At 39.6% G+C, this 18136-nt stretch overlaps 1 protein-coding gene across 1 annotated transcript in view; it reads right to left on the reverse strand.

Moving 5' to 3' along the window:
- LOC103805612 (inositol 1,4,5-trisphosphate receptor type 2) overlaps positions 1-18136 on the reverse strand; it is a gene marked incomplete at its 3' end in the record, with an annotated part of 88032 nt that overhangs the window by 25477 nt on the left and 44419 nt on the right. The window contains exons 18-28 of the mRNA XM_009078268.1: positions 18027-18029; positions 16507-16700; positions 13925-14057; positions 12971-13028; positions 11260-11425; positions 9065-9238; positions 8212-8227; positions 4326-4363; positions 4042-4167; positions 2668-2790; positions 1105-1305 (exon numbers count right to left, since the gene is read on the reverse strand). Coding sequence (XP_009076516.1) covers positions 1105-1305; positions 2668-2790; positions 4042-4167; positions 4326-4363; positions 8212-8227; positions 9065-9238; positions 11260-11425; positions 12971-13028; positions 13925-14057; positions 16507-16700; positions 18027-18029 — 1232 coding nt within the window. The remainder of the gene's footprint in view (positions 1-1104; positions 1306-2667; positions 2791-4041; positions 4168-4325; positions 4364-8211; positions 8228-9064; positions 9239-11259; positions 11426-12970; positions 13029-13924; positions 14058-16506; positions 16701-18026; positions 18030-18136) is intronic.

The raw sequence follows: 18136 nt of genomic DNA on the forward strand, positions 1-18136 counted from the left end.
TTAGTTTTGTCCGTAGCTAGAGCTTATCTGTGATTTCTTTGTGAAGATGTGTCTTAAAAAAAACCCAAACCAAACAAAAAAAAAAAAAAAACCCAAACTAACCAAACCACCAAAACAACAAAATAACCCCAACAACAACAAAAAGCACTTGGTAAAGTAAAGAAAAATGTTCCCTGGACTCTGATCCTACCAGGACTTTTCACCATATTCAGCTTTACCCACTTTATCTGTGATTTCTTTGTGAAGATGTGTCTTAAAAAAAACCCAAACCAAACAAAAAAAAAAAAAAAACCCAAACTAACCAAACCACCAAAACAACAAAATAACCCCAACAACAACAAAAAGCACTTGGTAAAGTAAAGAAAAATGTTCCCTGGACTCTGATCCTACCAGGACTTTTCACCATATTCAGCTTTACCCACTTATCTCATTGAACTATTAACATGATTATAGCCAAATGCACAGGTGTCTGCAAGTTGAAGACTTCATTTATCATGCTCACTTCGTATCAAATCCTAATTGCAGAGGAGTCAATTAGGTATTTTCCTAGGAACTTTACTGGCATAAAGATTTGCCCACAAACCATTTGGTGGAATTTACCGGGTCAGATTCTGAATCTAGCTAGAGTAGCTCTACTGACTCTCACAGAGATGCTCTGGAACAAAACAAAGCAAACAAAAAAAGACAGAAACTAATATCTAGAATTGTTGCATGCTGAAAAACGGTCTACAACACTATTTAGACATATCCATATAGGTAAGAGCCTCTCATATGGCAAAACTATGCCACAATGTGGGTAAAAGGGATCCTAAATTACAGTGCAGGAAAATGACGGTTTATGTAACTCTGAAATTTCCATGCTACATCATCTACAAATAGACATCTCTGTATCACCATGCTAACACTCATGTTTTCTTTCTAGTAGTTATACAGATGGCCTTACAAAATTAGATTAAACTCCCCAAAATGTCTGCTAAAATATTCATTATTTGTGATACCATTTAAAATTCTAAAGCGTGGATGCCATTACATCCCATTGGGATCAAGAGCAGAAAAAACCACCTCAAAATACATGAGTGATTAACACGTGAACCCTTCGCTTACCTCTGTCATTACCATGTCCTGGCATTTTTTCACATATTTGCCATCTGCTTTCACGATGGTCTGCAGAAATCGCAGGTACTCCACGTGCCGCCCGTGGGTCTCGATGCAGTGCACAAAGTGCTGCACCACTCGTTCACTAATTTCGTTACACAGAAGGTAATTATTCATGAAGATGTGCCGCATGGTTTCAGCTTCCAGGAGCTAAGCAGATTAAAATCAAAAGAGCCTTATGAGAATCACAGAATCACAAAATATTTGGAGTTGGAAAAGACCCACACGGACCACTGAGTCCCAACTCTTGGCCCTGCACAGCCCCAAGAATCACACCATGTGCCTGAGAGCATTGTCCAAATGCTTCTTGAGCTCTGTCAGGCCTGTGACCATGAGCATTGCCCTGGGGAGCTGTTCCAGTGCCCAAACACCCTCTGGGCGAAGAACCTTTTCCTAATATCTAATCTAAACCTCCCCTGACACAACTTCAGACCATTACCTCAGGTCCTGTCACTGGTTGCCAGACAGGAGAGGTCAGTGCCTGCCCTTTTGCTGCCCCTCATGAGGAAGTTGCATACAGCTCAGTCTCCACTTCTCCAGGCTGAACAAACCAAGTGACCTCAGCTGCTCCTCACATGGCTTCCCCTCAAGGCCTCTCACCATCTTCGTAGCCTCCTTTGGACACTCTCTAATAGCTTAATATATTTCTTATATTGTAGTGCTCAAAACTGTCCCCAGGACTAAAGGTGAGACTGCACCAGCACAGAGCTGAGTAAGACAATCCTCTCCCTCGACTGGCTGGCCAGGCTCCTCAATCCTAATCCTCACACTCTTTATAATAAAAGCATGTTTTGCTCCATAGATTTGCCACCAAGCAAGGGGTCAACCTGTATAAAGATATCTGTAAACACACAGGTACATATATACACAAAGGGACTGTGACAAAGAGGTCTATTCTAAAGACAGTAATTCATTTCCAGTTATAATATTCTACTTAAAATGTGTGCTAGCAGCCCAGAAAGCCAGTTGAATCCTGGGCTGCATCAAAAGGAGTGTGGCCAGCAGGTTGGAAGAGGTGACTCTCCCCCTCTACTCTGCTCTCATGAGACCCCACTGGAACACTGCGTGCAGTTCTGGTGCCCTCAACACAAGAAGGACATGGAACTGTTGGAGCAAAATTGGGGCTGTTCAGCCTGGAGAAGAGAAGACTGCAAAGAGACCTCATAGCAACTTTTCAATATCTGAAGGGCCTACAAGGAGCCGGAGAGGGACTATGTGTTAGGAACTGCAGTGACAGTACAAGGGGTAACGAGTTCAAACTGGATGAGGGGAAATTTAGATTAGATATTGGAAAAAAGCTTTTTACTGTGAGGGTGATGAGACACTGGCACAGGTTGCCCAGGGAAGTAGTGGATGCCCCAACCCTGGCAGTGTTCAAAGCCAGGTTGGATGAGGCCTTGAGCAACCTGGTCTAGTGGGGAGGTGTCCCTGCCCATGGCAGGGGGTTGGGACTAGATGATCTGTAAGGTCCATTCCAACTCCTAAAATTCTATGATTCTATGAAATACTTACCCCTGGAGTTAAGAACAAGTTGAGATTTTTGTGGAGGAGAACTTGATTCTGAGGATTTCCTCGACAGAAATTCTGAAGGAAAGTGTGGGCTAGATTCATAACTTCATTCATCTTTTCATCACTCTGCAGGAAGAAAAGACAAACCAAATCAGCTGGGCATAGCTAAACATACTTGTTAAAACCACACAATGTCAATTCAGCCAGGAACAAAGCAATTCTCCTGAGCCTTTATAGGGCAGGAATTCCCCCTCAGGCAAAAACAACTGATCTAGTTTCCTTCAGAGTCCATTTAGTGGCTGTACCTTACTCTCAATCAACTTGACCGTAGCAAATCACATGTAGGAGCACACACTCAAAGTAAGATTTCCTCATATGTAGTTATAATTTCCTAGTTCAAAAAGTGCAAAGTGGCTTGATTTTCAAAAAAGCCAAAAACTCTCTAGCCTAATTAATTTTAAGCTTTGGCAAAGCTTTGGTTTTTGTATAGCTACGTACAGAAACAGATATATGTCTGCACCTACACAGATACATATGTTCATACACACACTCCCACACAAATGTATGTCTAGTTTCTTCCCCTTTTTGTAGTCCCCTTATGTTCCTCTTATGTAATTATCTTATTCTATATATCTTATATCTTATTATCTCCATATATCTTACTATCTTATTCTAATTATGATTGGATGAACCACCTGTATGGACAAGCACTATTTTACTGACAACAGCTGAACCCAAGTGTCTATATCATAACATCAATGGGTGTAGCCCAGAAGAGATTTTATCTCCTCTTGATGCTTCCTATAAGATCTAGAAAGATGTGCTCTTTAAAAGACTATCCAGATCATTTATTTGTATGCTCAATGCCACTAAATCAGTACAAAATCACATTACCTTGTGAAAAAATTGCAAGTGGAACTAGGTTAGAGACAACTGCCACAGAAACAAAGACGTTATTTCAGACTTGATCTTTGAAAGCTTTTGGTCGATTTTATGTGTCTACAATAGCACTCACATCAGTACCCAATAGTGGGATTTAGGTTCCCTGCCAGGAGCTCTGTTACACCAATACTTCTTACTGTGCAGTGAGTGCAGGTCTAAGGTTTGCCTATTTCAAGAAAGAGGGCAGGAATGACAGTGCCATGACATCCAGGCATTAAACTTCAGTTCTCAAGCAAACCTGTTCTGTGTAGCAGCCATACTGAAACTGAGCCCAAACCCATTCTTCTTAAGGTAGAAAATGGCATCGTCATTTCATGATTCTGCCACATTTGCCTGAATTCAGTTTTACAAAATATTCGCATTGATTCCTGGGCCTCTTGAGGGCTTTCCCTTCACTGAGTTCATGTTCTTTACCACTAAAGTTAAGAGAATCACCTTTTCATAGGGGATCTGCAAAAGGTCCAAGACTACCAAGTGGGCACCCATATTTTTCAGCAGTCGCTGCTGTTGATTCCGACATTTTTTATTCTGAACACAAAGTTTGCTGAGTCGAATCAAAATCTATAAACAAACAAACAAACAAACAAATAAGCATGTGAGCAAGCAAAGAACCAGTTATGTCCCACCAAACCAAACAAAAAAACCTTTCTTTCAAAATAATTACTGCATCTACTTATCAAAGAAGTATGTCAAGCAAGTTCCTTAGCAGATGTACCAACCTCTTTAACAATACTGTAGTTATTGCTTTTAATGCTGTCTATCTGGGGTTTTTTGGTCCCATCCTGTATTGGACTCAAAATGTTTGACTCCTGTAACAAAGAACACATGACAAGTGGAGATTTATTGCAATTTCCTCAACATGAACTAATTGTATTTAATAACAGCAACTGAAGAAGTATTCCTGCAACTGATAAGGAATTGATATAACACAGATAATAAAGAAAAAGATTAATTTATTCTTTATCCATCAGTCCAGTGAGTGAAGATTCACAGTCAACTCCTTCCTTTGTTTCAAATTTCCAATGTAATTTGGGGCAATTACTCTATGTCTTCATGCTTCTGATCACCCTAAAGAAGAATATGTCCCTAAAACATAGACTAGACATCCCAAGGAATTCAAATACTGTGAGAATATGGACCCTGAGTGTATTTCAGCAGTGACCACGTGTTCCAAAAATCTGTAATACAGATGGAAAGATTACAAACTCTGTGTATGTAAACACTAAAGAGTCTGGAGAAGGAGCTTAAGACAACCTCTGCAGTTGAGAAAAGTAGGGTGGAGTTCTCAGCAGTACAGGAACAAGTAGCATGTGGAAATCAGAGATGTTCCTCCCACCAAGAGGACGCTTCTGTCTTTATCTCTGGGTGATGCAGGAGAGAAGTTAAAAGCAAATAGGAACCATTTGTTAAACTGCAACATGAAGTCATGACACCCTATGCTCTGGGTCTTGGCTCTTAGAAAGCCCCAGCTGGTTATGATAAATAACAGAAATCAAGTCAGCAAGTAACTGCCAACACCCATGCACCTTTCCATGCATTTCCTTTCAACCAAAACACGGAAGAACGTCTACACAGATGCTGCCACTAAGAATACTGGCAGTGTTGGGTATTTTTGCTGCTGTCAGCTGTGGTAAGCCTTTCTTACCTGGAAACACAAAGAATTGAAAGACTGGACTTTGGATGCTGAACTTATTCAGCGTGTAGAAAAACTGCAGCAGACCTCAAGACAGCCTCGCAGCATAACCACAAGGATGTAAACCAGTGTAATGACATTAAAAAAAGAAGAAACAGGTGTGCTTCTGAGTTTCATTGTGTCCTCAAATTTCCGACTGTTCTAGAGAAGAGAAATTACACTAGAACACACATGTGCATGGCAAGCTGAATGTTTATATGTCTGGAAACCTCTCCCTGAACTTTCTTAGCTGATGGTGAAGATGAGGAGTTCTATAAATCCCATCTGCTCCTAATTTCCAGTGAGGTAAGAACAGCTGCACCATTTGGCCATGGAAGCTGTTTATAACAGTGTCAGCACTGGTCCTGTTGATCTATGTAACAAGAGTGGATTTTTATTTGTTTAGGTTTGTTAGTATGCAGGCTGCCTTCTCTCTAGCTGTTTGAATCAATACTTTGGAAGATATTTCAGGCTTTTTGCTATAATTAACCACCCTCCTCTGTTCTGGGACTGTGGGTTAACCAAGATTAATTTACCTGTTAGCTTTATCAGCATTCTTCGTCAATCAAAGTAGTTTTATAATCCATGTGAACTCTATGTCTTATCTAGGAATAGTGATCAGCATTAAACTGCTGAATTTATCCTTTCTCTTAACAAAATAAAAAACTGTTTACTGAACCCATAAGAGTATGCCAGAGATGCAGTTATCAAGAGGTAATCACACCACTGGGATACCAAAGGGACTCAGTTTCATATCTTGTCTCATTTTTAGACATTCTCCACAGGGGACTGGGAGGCATAGAGATCTCACTGAGAAGGGTTCTCAGCTGAGTACCCCACCTTTAGGAATGGTATTTTCTGAAAAAGACTGCTTCCTCTATTCATAAAATTCCTGGAATACCACTCTGTGTCAGTCTTTGGCTCCTTTCTTTCTAGCCCCCAAATTGAGGCCCAGATTCCAGCATCCAGTCTCAGCAGTTCCCTGCAATTGCCACAGTCTCACTCATCCCAGCAGGACAGCAGTGCAAGGCACTCCTCAGGGTCCCTGTGGCACAGCTTTGCACCCCACAGGCTGTATTTATTGACCAGGGGAATGAGGAACCCTCTCAGAAGCTTCAGTTCACAACCTCAACCTATATACGATATTTGTTTAAACACCCCCAGAACCAAAGCAAACTGCAACAGACCAGAAAAGGGAGAGAGCAAGGGAAGTCCAGGAGCTTAAGGGTGCTGAAAGCTTAGACCACTTGAAACAGCACTGATCTTTATCAGCAGATGACAAAGAGGAGAAGCTCCATAAATGCCACTGCACTGTCTTCCAGCTTCACCCAAGGGTCCTTTCACTTAACCTATTTCTCCTCCTCAGAGCTGTGTTTCTGGTGCTACACCACCAATGAGACCACTCCAGGGACAGGACAACAAAGACCACACTTTTCATAGTCCATGGTATCTATACAGACTCAGAACACCATTACTAGAGAGAAGCAAGTGAACAAGTTTTATCTGCTTTTCCCTTCTCAAGCACAGCTCAGTTTTGTGAGGTCATTTTCAGCATTTGCTCCTAACCCTATATGGTATCCAGTTTATGTCTGACCTAACCCCAAGCACTATTTCCTATAACTGATCTCCAGTTTGGATCAAGAGATCCTGCATGGACATAAGATTTGCCATTTTTCTTGTGGAGAGTGCTAGATACTTTAGAAGAACAAGGCTTTTTTTTTCTACAAATCCCATTTGTGGGGTCATATGACTGCCAAAAAAAAAAAAAAAAGTAAGTTTCTAGCCCATCAGGTTTGAATAGAAAGGTGGAAATGGTTGCCCAAAAAGACTCAGAAGCCTGAAGGCAGCAACATATATTGGACATTTTAAAAATCTTTCAATGTGTTGGGTGAGGACAGAAATTTAGGCTTAACATAAGAGTGTTCTGGAATGTAATTTAAGCCTTTTTGTGCATTCTAATGTTGTTTGGGAAAAATTAAGCACAGGCAAATGAAGCATATTCCCTAAAGGCCTAGAGGTTCATCCAGCTCAGCACTGAATATCCAGTATCCATTCCAAGAAAGCATGGATCTCATGGGATTTTTAATCTGCTTGAAGCTAGCCACCTGGTTCACACACTGTAGGTTATGACCAGCACCTCACCTCTTACATCTGACTTAGGATCTCAAAGAGAGTATTGACTGTCTAACACATTTCTTCACTGTTAAAAAATAATTTCACGGGAAAAATAATGGACCAGATTCTGAGCTATTGTAACCTGGCACAGCTCTCAGGGAATTACCACCAGATGATCTAACCAGCAGATTACATATTGCTGTTCTGATACAATAATCTCTCAGATCTGCCAGAGATAATATTGTGCATCCACTGAAGCACTGCTAATCCATACAGACCCAGGGATGCCTCGTGGGAAAAAAACACTGAAAATATCCCATTGAGAGATGCCTCTGTTTCAAGTACATTGCTTTGCCCACTCTTCCTGGAGTTTCTTTGCTGTCCATAGGAATATAAAGGATCTTATTACACTTTTAAAATGCATTACAGCTGAACAACCTTGTAAATATCCTGCTGCAATTCTGTATCCTGTTTCAGCATTACCTTTTCCATTCATTAAATACATAAAGGAACATTTTCTTTCCTACTAGAGCTATGCTTGAGGAAAGAAATTTTAAGATCATAAAGTCCAGATTCCTCTCTAGTTCTGACACCACTAAATTCAGCTTTAGATCAGAGAAAGAGTAGGACCTATACTGTCATAAGAAATTGGGATTCTCCCTTGTGTTGGATTTGCCCCCATAAGAAGCCACCAAGAATCTGCTTTCCCATCTAAAAGGCCAAGTGTATGTCATAGATATCTGCAAACATCCTCTCTGTTCTTGATGGCTCCAACTTTCCCTCAATGCATGAGCTTCACAATGCTGTAGAATCTCCACTTGGCTTCCTACTAAGCTTCCACTGGTGTGTTCCTGGACCATTTTTCTTGACACCAGGGAGGACTCTAGCATGGAAGAGAAGTGCTGTGGTTCATCTCTCCTCATTTCCTCTGATGAAAATGGGAGTGGGAATAGATCTTGGTGGGACAGCCTGCTCTCTCTACTGTTAGCAAACCTCAAATCATTGCAACTCTTGCAACACTTTGTTTTCTTAAAGACTTACACTGTTAAGTCTTTACATGAGTAAATGACAAGTAAGTGATTACACGATGACCTCATTTTTCACTGAAACCCAAAATTTAAAAAAGCCAGATTCAAGTTCTAAAGTTTCTCAAATCACAGTATATCCCAAAAGTGTAGTATGACAAGGGCCAAAAACTCAAAAAAATTAGGTCTCCTATAAAAGTTCAACATTCTTAGGTCAGTCTTAGATTGGTGAAGAGTAGAATTACTCCTGATGCTTGAAAATATGGGTTTGATCGCACTCCTCTCCCTTAGGTGCCGGAACACTATCCACTCCATTTTTCTTCCAGCAAGTCAACACAATTTCCAACACATGATTTCTAGATTGCTTCCCTGGCCACAAAGTGCTGCCATACACTGTGGTTTGCTCGCTACCCAGAAAGGAAGGCAAATCTGTGACATAACACAATTACTGAAAGCAGCAGGAGAAACTGCTGAACAGATTGATAAAAGAAGTTTTATTTCCTTTTCTGTCTATTCCTAAAGCTTAGCCAGAACAGTGCACATTCTCACTTTGCTACTTTGGTTAACCAGACCACAATTTTGCAGCTGTTCATTAAGCTACCTATCAATATTGAAACAATTCTAACAGCAAAGGCTTTAAACCCACCTCCATTGGCTCTTCTCCCCCTTTGGTCTGATTGTCGCCCACCTCTCCACTCTCATAATTGCTGCTCTTCTCAACCCACAATTCTGATTTTTCTACAGTCAGACGCAGCTGATCAAGATCAGCCTTGATTTGCTTGTAGTTGTCCACATCTTGATTGGACACCAGCAACTGAACCTGGAAATGCAGAAAATTGTAAAGCTATTACAGCAGTAGCACCAGCACTTATGCCTGGGTAATTTGCTTGACAGTTCCCATTCTAAGCCTCTCTTTTCATGTGCTTTATGTAACCTTCCCTAGGAAATTGAAGCATGGCACACACAGGCTTTTTAGCCCCCATTCATCAAAAGCCTTTAACAGAGACAGAGACTGTAGTTGCCCAAAACAGGATAGTTATAACGTTCACAACATTTTCTTGCCTTCCTTAATACACTCCAAAACATTTTCAGCCCAAGCAGATTTACAACCTCTTGAGTTCTACGCAGAGTGAGCTCTGTTGCACTGATTATGCTCCTCATGGCATTAAAACAAGACAATTACATGCTATTAAAGAAATACAGTTAGAAATAGCTAATCCTTCAGCACAGTACCTCAGAAGGAAAAGGGGAAAAAAAGGATGATATAACAAGGAATCAAGACATCCAAAGAAAAGTCAGAATGGTCAGCAATTTCCATGGTCACCGACATCACCAAAGTCAAATACTGAAAAATAACAGATTTTAACACTGTTCAGGCCAGTCTAGAAAAAAATCATTTGACTATAGCTCACAAACTGACTTACAGGTTCATGTAACTTCTCACCGAGTGGTTTCCTCTTACTAAGATTAATCCCATTTTTTCTTTTTATTTTTTTGTACTGCTCAAATTATCTGGGGTTTTTCACCATTATTTGTAGCTCTTGATTTAGCATGACCTACACATTTTCCTTCTTTGTAACATTCTCTGTTCAACCAAGACTGTTAATGAGGATAATGCTCCAAAAAAAGTAATAACAATCTTTACAGTAAATCAATAGCACTATTAAGAAATCACACTTATGTAAAAGATTAAGGTCACATGGCAGACAAGAACACTGATAGGGATGTCCTTTTTTAAAACAAAAAACACACACTGTGCAGGCAAATATTTGCTATTTTGTAATATAAAGTTTTCAGCATCATCTCTCTTGGCTTAGCAAAACCTTGTTATTTTACAGAATTTATGGACGCTGCTCCTCTGCAGACATTCATATTCCATGTTTTATACAGTCCTCTATGTTTATTTCTCAATCAGCCTTTTCCATCCTTTACAAAAACACCTTAAGCCACTTGGTCCTTGCTCACCTGGGAATAACAGCTATTTATGCAACCAGCATGGCCTAACTTTAAATACCTGGTGGGAGGCCATTATGCTACACAACAAAAACATTCAACAAAAGCTTTTCAGGTCTTTATCATTCATCTGTTTTTAAACAAGAGAAACCTCCCCATCTTACATAACGATGAGACAACAAGCTATCAAGCTCCTGAAATAAGCATCAAATGGTCTTATCAACATATGTTATATAGGGTTATGTAACAGAGATGTCTCTGTCATCCAGCCCCATGACATCAGATCTCCCCATCCTAATCCACTGACACATGGAGCCTGCACATGCACCATTACCAAAGAGAAGGAATAAAAGCTGAAAACAGGCTTTGCTCTCTTTACTGCCTTCCTGATACTTGGGCACATCTGCATCAGGCAGTGGAGCACAGTGCAGACACCTGAATTAGAACTACAAACATAACAGAAGAACTTTAGACCCAACCTAACTGGCCCCGAAGACAGGAAAGTCTTGTTGCTGACACCAGTAAACTGCTTGCTGACCATGAGGCACTGACTCCATCGTGCCTCACTGAGATGCATGTGTCCAGCTGTCACCACATACCTGCATTTTACCCAGTGGATGCAATGCTATATTATTATTACTATATTATTATTATAGTTATATAATATAATAGTTATATATTATAATAGTTATATAAAAAAAAAACACAGCTCTAATATACACTAGGACACACGGTCATATCTAATAAAAAAAAAAAAGAAGTCTGCTGCTACTGGACATCTAAGGAAATAACACTGTCATGCAGCAAACAGCAGTTTAGGTAGCAAAGCAGCCTTTGGAAAGACTCCCTGCATTCAGTTTCCTGGAACAATGCTGTGCCCATCCATACCTGTTTAAATGCTTGCAGAACTTCTGCTCTCTGGCTGAAGTGCTTAAACAGCAGGTGCAGAGCACCTGAGAGCAGTGGAGGGTAGTCATGCATGATGAGGTGAATGAGGACCCGTAAAAAAGTTCTGCCCCCTTCATCATCGAGCTGAACAGCATTCTTCTCCTTCCTGCAACAGAAATGGGTGAAAGGACCAAATAAAGTAAAATAAACAAGATAAAATCAGATCTTTTGACATAAATATGCCTATACACACAATCTTCATTTGACAGAGCTCTTAAAACCAAATCAAATACACTGCAGGAAGGAAACTATAAGTATCACTTTAACATATTTTATAAGGACTATCCTACAGGTATGCGTTGTTGCAGCAATCTTGTAGTGGAATGGACACTATAGAATGAAAGTAAGTATATATGAAATGTGTCAAATATTGTTATTAAAATCCCTATTGCAAAAACATTCATTTATGTTTCAGATAAGTTGTACCAAGCTCATCCCCAGTCCAAATTAATTGAAGCAAACCTCGTTTCACCACATATTAATTTGACCCTTTCCTTTTCACTTCTTCCCTTTTCAGCTGCTATTAAAATTTCATTTAAGAAAAAATAAGATCAAAAATAGTAAGAATTGCCAAAAGCATCATATTTCTAGAATCATATTCATAATGTGGAATGGCAGAAAGCAGATTTACACTTAACATATCAAAGCAGAAATAATGTTTCCAAGAAACCATTCGGTCTCTCTGTTCATTTTAAAGATGCAGATGCCAAGGGCTGTGTGTTGTTTTACATTATGGGAGTTCAGGGAGAGGACTGGAGGCATTGCTTGTGCTGGTAAAGTTCGAGAGCGCATAAGGGACTGAGAGACGAAAGATCACAGTGCCCATAATGTGGATCCTTCTCCCTAGCTCCAAGAAAAACTTTCAAGTCTATGGCCTTGTCTAAATGGAATTAATTTTTACTGGTATAATTATAATTATACCCATAAAATTAAACCAATATAGTGATAATGGTAATAACTCTCCAGTGTGAGTATTTTCCATGCTTTTTTTTTTACTGTTCACACATTGTTGCAATCTCTTCCAAAACTCTGCAAGCATAACTTGTGATCTACAGGCCTCTGGTGGTCCAGAAGATCATGGCAAGTGGTCCACTCGTGATTTGAGGAGTCATAAGAAAGACATTATTGTTGACATAATTTTTAAAGTATGTTCAAACACAAAACGCAATGACAAAAGGTCATGTGGTCTATGAGAAATACTGAAGGTCAACAGTAACCTACTGATCCAAGAAATTTGGGGTTACAGCCATAAGGCACAGCAGGAAAAAAAGTCTTTCTTTAGAAGCATCCATGTGAGGCATTGTAAGAAAAATAAATACTGTCTTTTAGCCCAAAATTCTTGTACACCATTCCCCAGCTGCTTTTGGGAACATGATAAAAAACCTTCTAGCGACTATCTTACAACTAAGAGGGTGATCATTTCCTACCCCACAGCCATCCAGACCAACTGGGCTGTTATCTTGTTTGAAATCCAGGTCTTTTCTGGCACATTTCTGTCTGTGTATAGGTTATGCAATAACAAGCAGCCAAAGAAAGAGAAAGGGTATGAATGAATATAAGCACAGAATGATCAGACACTGTCCATGAGAAATATCCACATGAACAAACATGTATATGTATACACACAGGGGTGAAAGTTTAGAGAATATACCTGCCAGCAAACATGGTTTCAGCCTGAGCTGCAATTTCATCTATGTCAGGAACAATTGCTGGAAAAAAAAAATCGAAATCAAAATTTAAAAAACAAAACAAAACCCAGTGATCATTGTTTAATCTGCGCAGCAAAATGGAACTCTGCTCCTCTTTACAGCAGAGGTCTAATTATTCATTCCTCAGCTAGGTAAAATTCACTGTCTGCAAGAGCAGCAAGGAAGAAACAGGAGATGAGGCAGAGTTAAATTTTGTATTACTATTCCACTACTGAGAAAGAGACAAATTGTAGTGACAAATCAAAGCCCTGTGGTGCTAGTAGCACTACTAACCACCAGCAGTGACCCACAAATGGCACAGATTATGAAGCTTCTACATTTTTTATTACATGAGTCAACCCCAACAAAGCATATGCACAAACTTTAGACTATTTATCATAAACCAAATAATTTACCACACTCACATTTTCCTTTAGAACAGCTTTAATATAACTTATTACTTCCAGCTTTAGTACCCTTATATTATATATGTGCTCACCTCCAATTGGAGCAGCTCTCCCCTACTTGCAGGTACACACAGACCTTTTAAGCAGTTGTGTGTGCATGGGGAGGCTCCCCGGAAAGCCACTCCATTCCTGTACCATATTCACCTCACCTCAATCTGTCCTCATTCAACCCCAAACATTCTTCATGATCTAGCACTCCATTTCTCATTCTCCAGAGTTTTGGGAAGAGTACAAATAAGAGAGCAAAATATCATCATGGGAAAATGGAATCCCATGTTTGTTAGAGGAACAGTCTAGCAAAAACATTTTTGTGGAATTCCTTAAAATTTTCATTTTTTCCACAAGCTTTTCAACTGCCAGCAATGTATGTGTTTCTGGTGTGGTTAAATTCATTCTTTTCAGTCATCTACACAGGATTATTTTACATTGTGACAAAATAGAGACATTTACCTGAGGCAACTCCTGGTGTGTCAGGTGGGGATGTTGTAGAGCAATCAACAGTTTCATTGTTTTCCCCAAACTCTCTCTTGTAGATAGACAGCATGTAGGATATTCTGTAGTCCAGTCTAACACTGAGAATAAACTACAAGAAAAAAACGGGTTTTAAATAAGATTTTCCTCCTGCAATTTGATAACATGGGTTAGGATTCTTCTGTGGTGGAACATACAGGGATACATCATTGTTTCAAGCAAATTATTAAGGAAATTATTTTAAGTAAATGTCCACTACAGAAAAAGGAATCCGTTACATTCATCAGTTTTCTGTGATTTCTTTCTTCACTCTAACCATCCTGAGACATATTGAGCTCTGCCCTATTAGCTGCTGAATGCTAAGCAGCAGACTGGATGTGTCCAGGGGCTCCAGCACACTGCCCTGTCCTCACTGCAAGCCAGATCAGTATGTTCAGACCCATGTTGAAACCAATTATTTCACATTTCAGCTGGACTTCCAATGCCCCACAAAGATAACAATTGGAGTGGGAAGAGAGCAAAGACATCCTGCTCAAGGCTCACCCTCTCAGTTACCCAAGAGATACCCTTTTGTTCCTCAGCTGTGAAATTGGAAATGCATCCAGGAAAAATCTTGCATCAGAGCTGAAGTGTTGCTTTTATATTGGAATAGTGTGGAAAATACCTCAGCTGGAAACATTAGTACCAGTTTAAGGACTGACATTTATACTTCCAACACTTCAACATCTGACTGCCCATGGACAGAGTTTCAGTGTTTCCCACACGGATGCTCCTTGCCCACAGGAAATGCAAACACATAATCAAACAGGTTTAGGATCATTTAAGGTATTTTACAACCAGTGGGGATGAAAGCACATAGGTTTCACTACCAAGGCTGAGGCAACAGGTGATCTGAAAGGTGACTTAGCAAATGGGGCAAACTGTTTCTTTGACCTGTAACTAAAGTCGAACATGGTCCCCCATTGTAATAGGATTTGTGTTTTTTGGTTACATGATTGAGTTACCCTGTAATTGCACATGTAAGATTTATAAAAATAAAAATTTCTCAAGTCCACACACAGTGAACTAAGTCTATCAGGCCATCTGTTTCATCTGGCTGATGGCAGAATGGAAACTTGTAAGCAAAAAAACCTTCATTTAAGCAGTAGAATATATTGAGAATTAAATTATTATAAACTGAAATATCTCTTACAATAGAATAGCTTTAATCACCATTGTAGCAGCTATGCATGATAATACAATGAATACAATAAACCTAAAATAGTCTTACTTGCCTTTGGAGTAATAACACAATAAGTAATGAAAGGTAATGTGATTTAAATTAATCCTCCTTCATTGCATATTAATTGAAACCAAATTATTTTGTATTTCTTGTAAGCTAGGATCACATACATGCACATTTACTGGGATTCATCCAGCATATGACAATTTGCTAATCTGCAGTAATTTGACCATGTGACTAATCCATAACTAATAAGCAACAGGTTAAGTAACAAATTAGGATTAAATGCTCTCCAATCTTGGGTGTTCTTGCACTGAATGTGCTGTGAGAAAGGAAAGGATGAGACAAAATGTAACTCTCTCAGGGAATGCACAGGACAAGATTGGTGTCCTGAAATCATCCTCCTAGGCATTGACCAGTAAAGCAAGACAGTATGGAGAGAAATTCAGTCCTAAGAACAAATGAAAATGAGAAGCCATACACCTGAATAGTATTATTTAGGTGATCTAACTTCATAAGACTCTGTCCTTCACTATAACCTTTAAACTAAAGGAGCCCTGGAACCAAAGAATGCAGTACTGAGGATACACAATTGATAGCCTTTCAGTGACAAGTAATTAGAGTAATCGAAAGCACTAATGAGCAGTCAGAACAAATAGACTCCTTCAAAAGTGACAGTGGTACTGACAATGGTACCAACGGATCCACAGCATTTATAGAAAGCACTGAAACATTCCCTCAGGGCATAAGGGTTGTGGAAACTGGGATTTGATAGGCAGAGCAAACGTATGCCACTTCACTTATTAATAGCACAAGGTGAAAATTGTGCCTCAGGAGGCATGCTAGTGTCATACAGCTTGGGGGTCAGCTGGGAGAAAATCACAGCAGCCCACAGACTGTTCTCAACCTAACAGTGGAAATCTGAAATGCACTTCAAAACTGTGCAGCCTTGCACAACTTCAGCGGGTCTGGGTCCAATTCTGCCCTTCATCCAACTACTGCAACAGAAGAGTCAAATACTAAAGTTAAGCAACTACCCCAGCATAAAATAAATGTTAGAGAAACTGGGAACAGACACTGTCTTCAGAAAACATTACAGGATAAGTTCTGTCTTTTCACAGTCATAGTGACAGTTTCTACAGCATCTCATTCCTTCAAAAGTGAGGTAGGTACAGCAGAATGAGGACCACAACTGTACAACTGTTCACACAGAGGAGCATTCTTCCTCATATAAGAGTTATTTTTACGATGAACAGCCCAGTGAATAGTAAGAATGTAGGTAAGAGAACTTGCCACTATGTGAATGACTGCCATGTAATATTCCACCAACCATTATTACCTGCAAAATCTCAATGATTTTCAGTTTGGTGTCCATTACGATCACATCTTCACTGTCTGAGGTGCTGGCTTGCTTGCTTGGGTGAATGCTTGGCTGTATATCAGGGGTACTAATGGGAAATATAGATCCTCTGCTCAGCACCATTTGGGTCATCATCTCTCCTACACCATGGATGGTCCTCATAACGTTGTTTCCTATGCATTGAACAAAACCACATACATTTGCCATGCGTAAAGCTGTGTTATCACACATAGACCCATGTCGTCAAACCCCTTCACATTCTCAACAGGCATATTGAAAAAGAAGCCCTCAAATCCTGGAAAACTCAGGAGAATTAATTCATTCAAATTACCCAATGGTTTAGGGAAAAATTTTCTACACTGATTTTCCAAAACATCATTTCTTACAGGTGAACATATGGAAAATATGCCAGAATATTTACAGAGCTTGGTCAACATATTTAATAAATTTCAAAAACTAGAGCTAAAGAAATGTTAGTAGTTCTTCTAACTCATTCCTTTGCTGAAGGTACATTATGTACATCTAAGTAAATTTCTTAAAGAGGTTTCTTTAACCCAGTTTTAAGGATATTTGCAAACTAAGTGTTGCATATCCCACATTATACAGCATCCCTAGGCAAGCGATATTTGACTATGTTTATAATCAGAAAACTTTTATTGCTATTTTATTTATATCATCTATTGCTGCAATTTATGACCTCAATTGTAGACACATGGGAGTTCATTTTCTATGCCTGGTCCCACTGATGTCTTCACCACCACAACTGAACATGTGTGATTGACAGCAGGGTTACCTTTGTCACTGCAGAAGCTGGAAGGAGAGTATCCAAGCACCTTATATGTCACATTACAAGATAGTAAAGATTTGAGGCCGTGCAAGTCTGATCAATCTCTGCACGTGGTCCAAATGACAGGCCACAAACCAAAGCCAAGTGACACCACTAGCCAACCATCCCCTTTCAAAAAAGTCCCAGGAGAATGCCAGACTTGAAGGCTGTCCTGAAGGTTAAACTAGTATCTGTAATCACAATGTCCTTCATAAGTTATAAATGAGGGAAAAAATTACTGCACACTCGTGTGGCAAAAACTTTATCCAATCTAGTTGCAATGGTACCTACAACTGATGCCAGTTCAGTAAAATCTACCAGGAAATACCATCTCTTCTCATGGACTACACTGGTCTTTATAGTTAATTTTGATGTGAAAAGCATCTCAGTGAATCATTGTCTATCTTCTTGCAAAAGTGGGCAGAAGGAAGAATATCATGCTACCCACCTACATGAATTAGCTTCCTTTCTTGCAAAGCAAGGAATGAATGGAGGAAAAGAAGGGAATGACAGCATCTCTTCACAGAAAGAGTGCCAAGACCTAGACTATGCCAAAGGCTAAGAAAAGACTGGAAGAAACATATCTTTGGTGAGAGAAGCCTGAATAGTTCTATGACTTTTAGTACAGTTTAATCACCGTGCAAGGGACAAGCTTTACTCCCACTGAAGAGACCCTCTTCCCAGATAATCTGCTGTAAAAAGCTAAAGCTATGATTTATTTTGTTAGCAATATCCTCTTATGCCCTTCTTTCTTCAATCCACAGAGCTTAAGTACTGCAGGCA

This window comes from Acanthisitta chloris, unplaced genomic scaffold (assembly GCF_000695815.1).
Source record: "Acanthisitta chloris isolate BGI_N310 unplaced genomic scaffold, ASM69581v1 scaffold2747, whole genome shotgun sequence".
Classification (NCBI taxonomy): Eukaryota; Metazoa; Chordata; class Aves; order Passeriformes; family Acanthisittidae; genus Acanthisitta; species Acanthisitta chloris.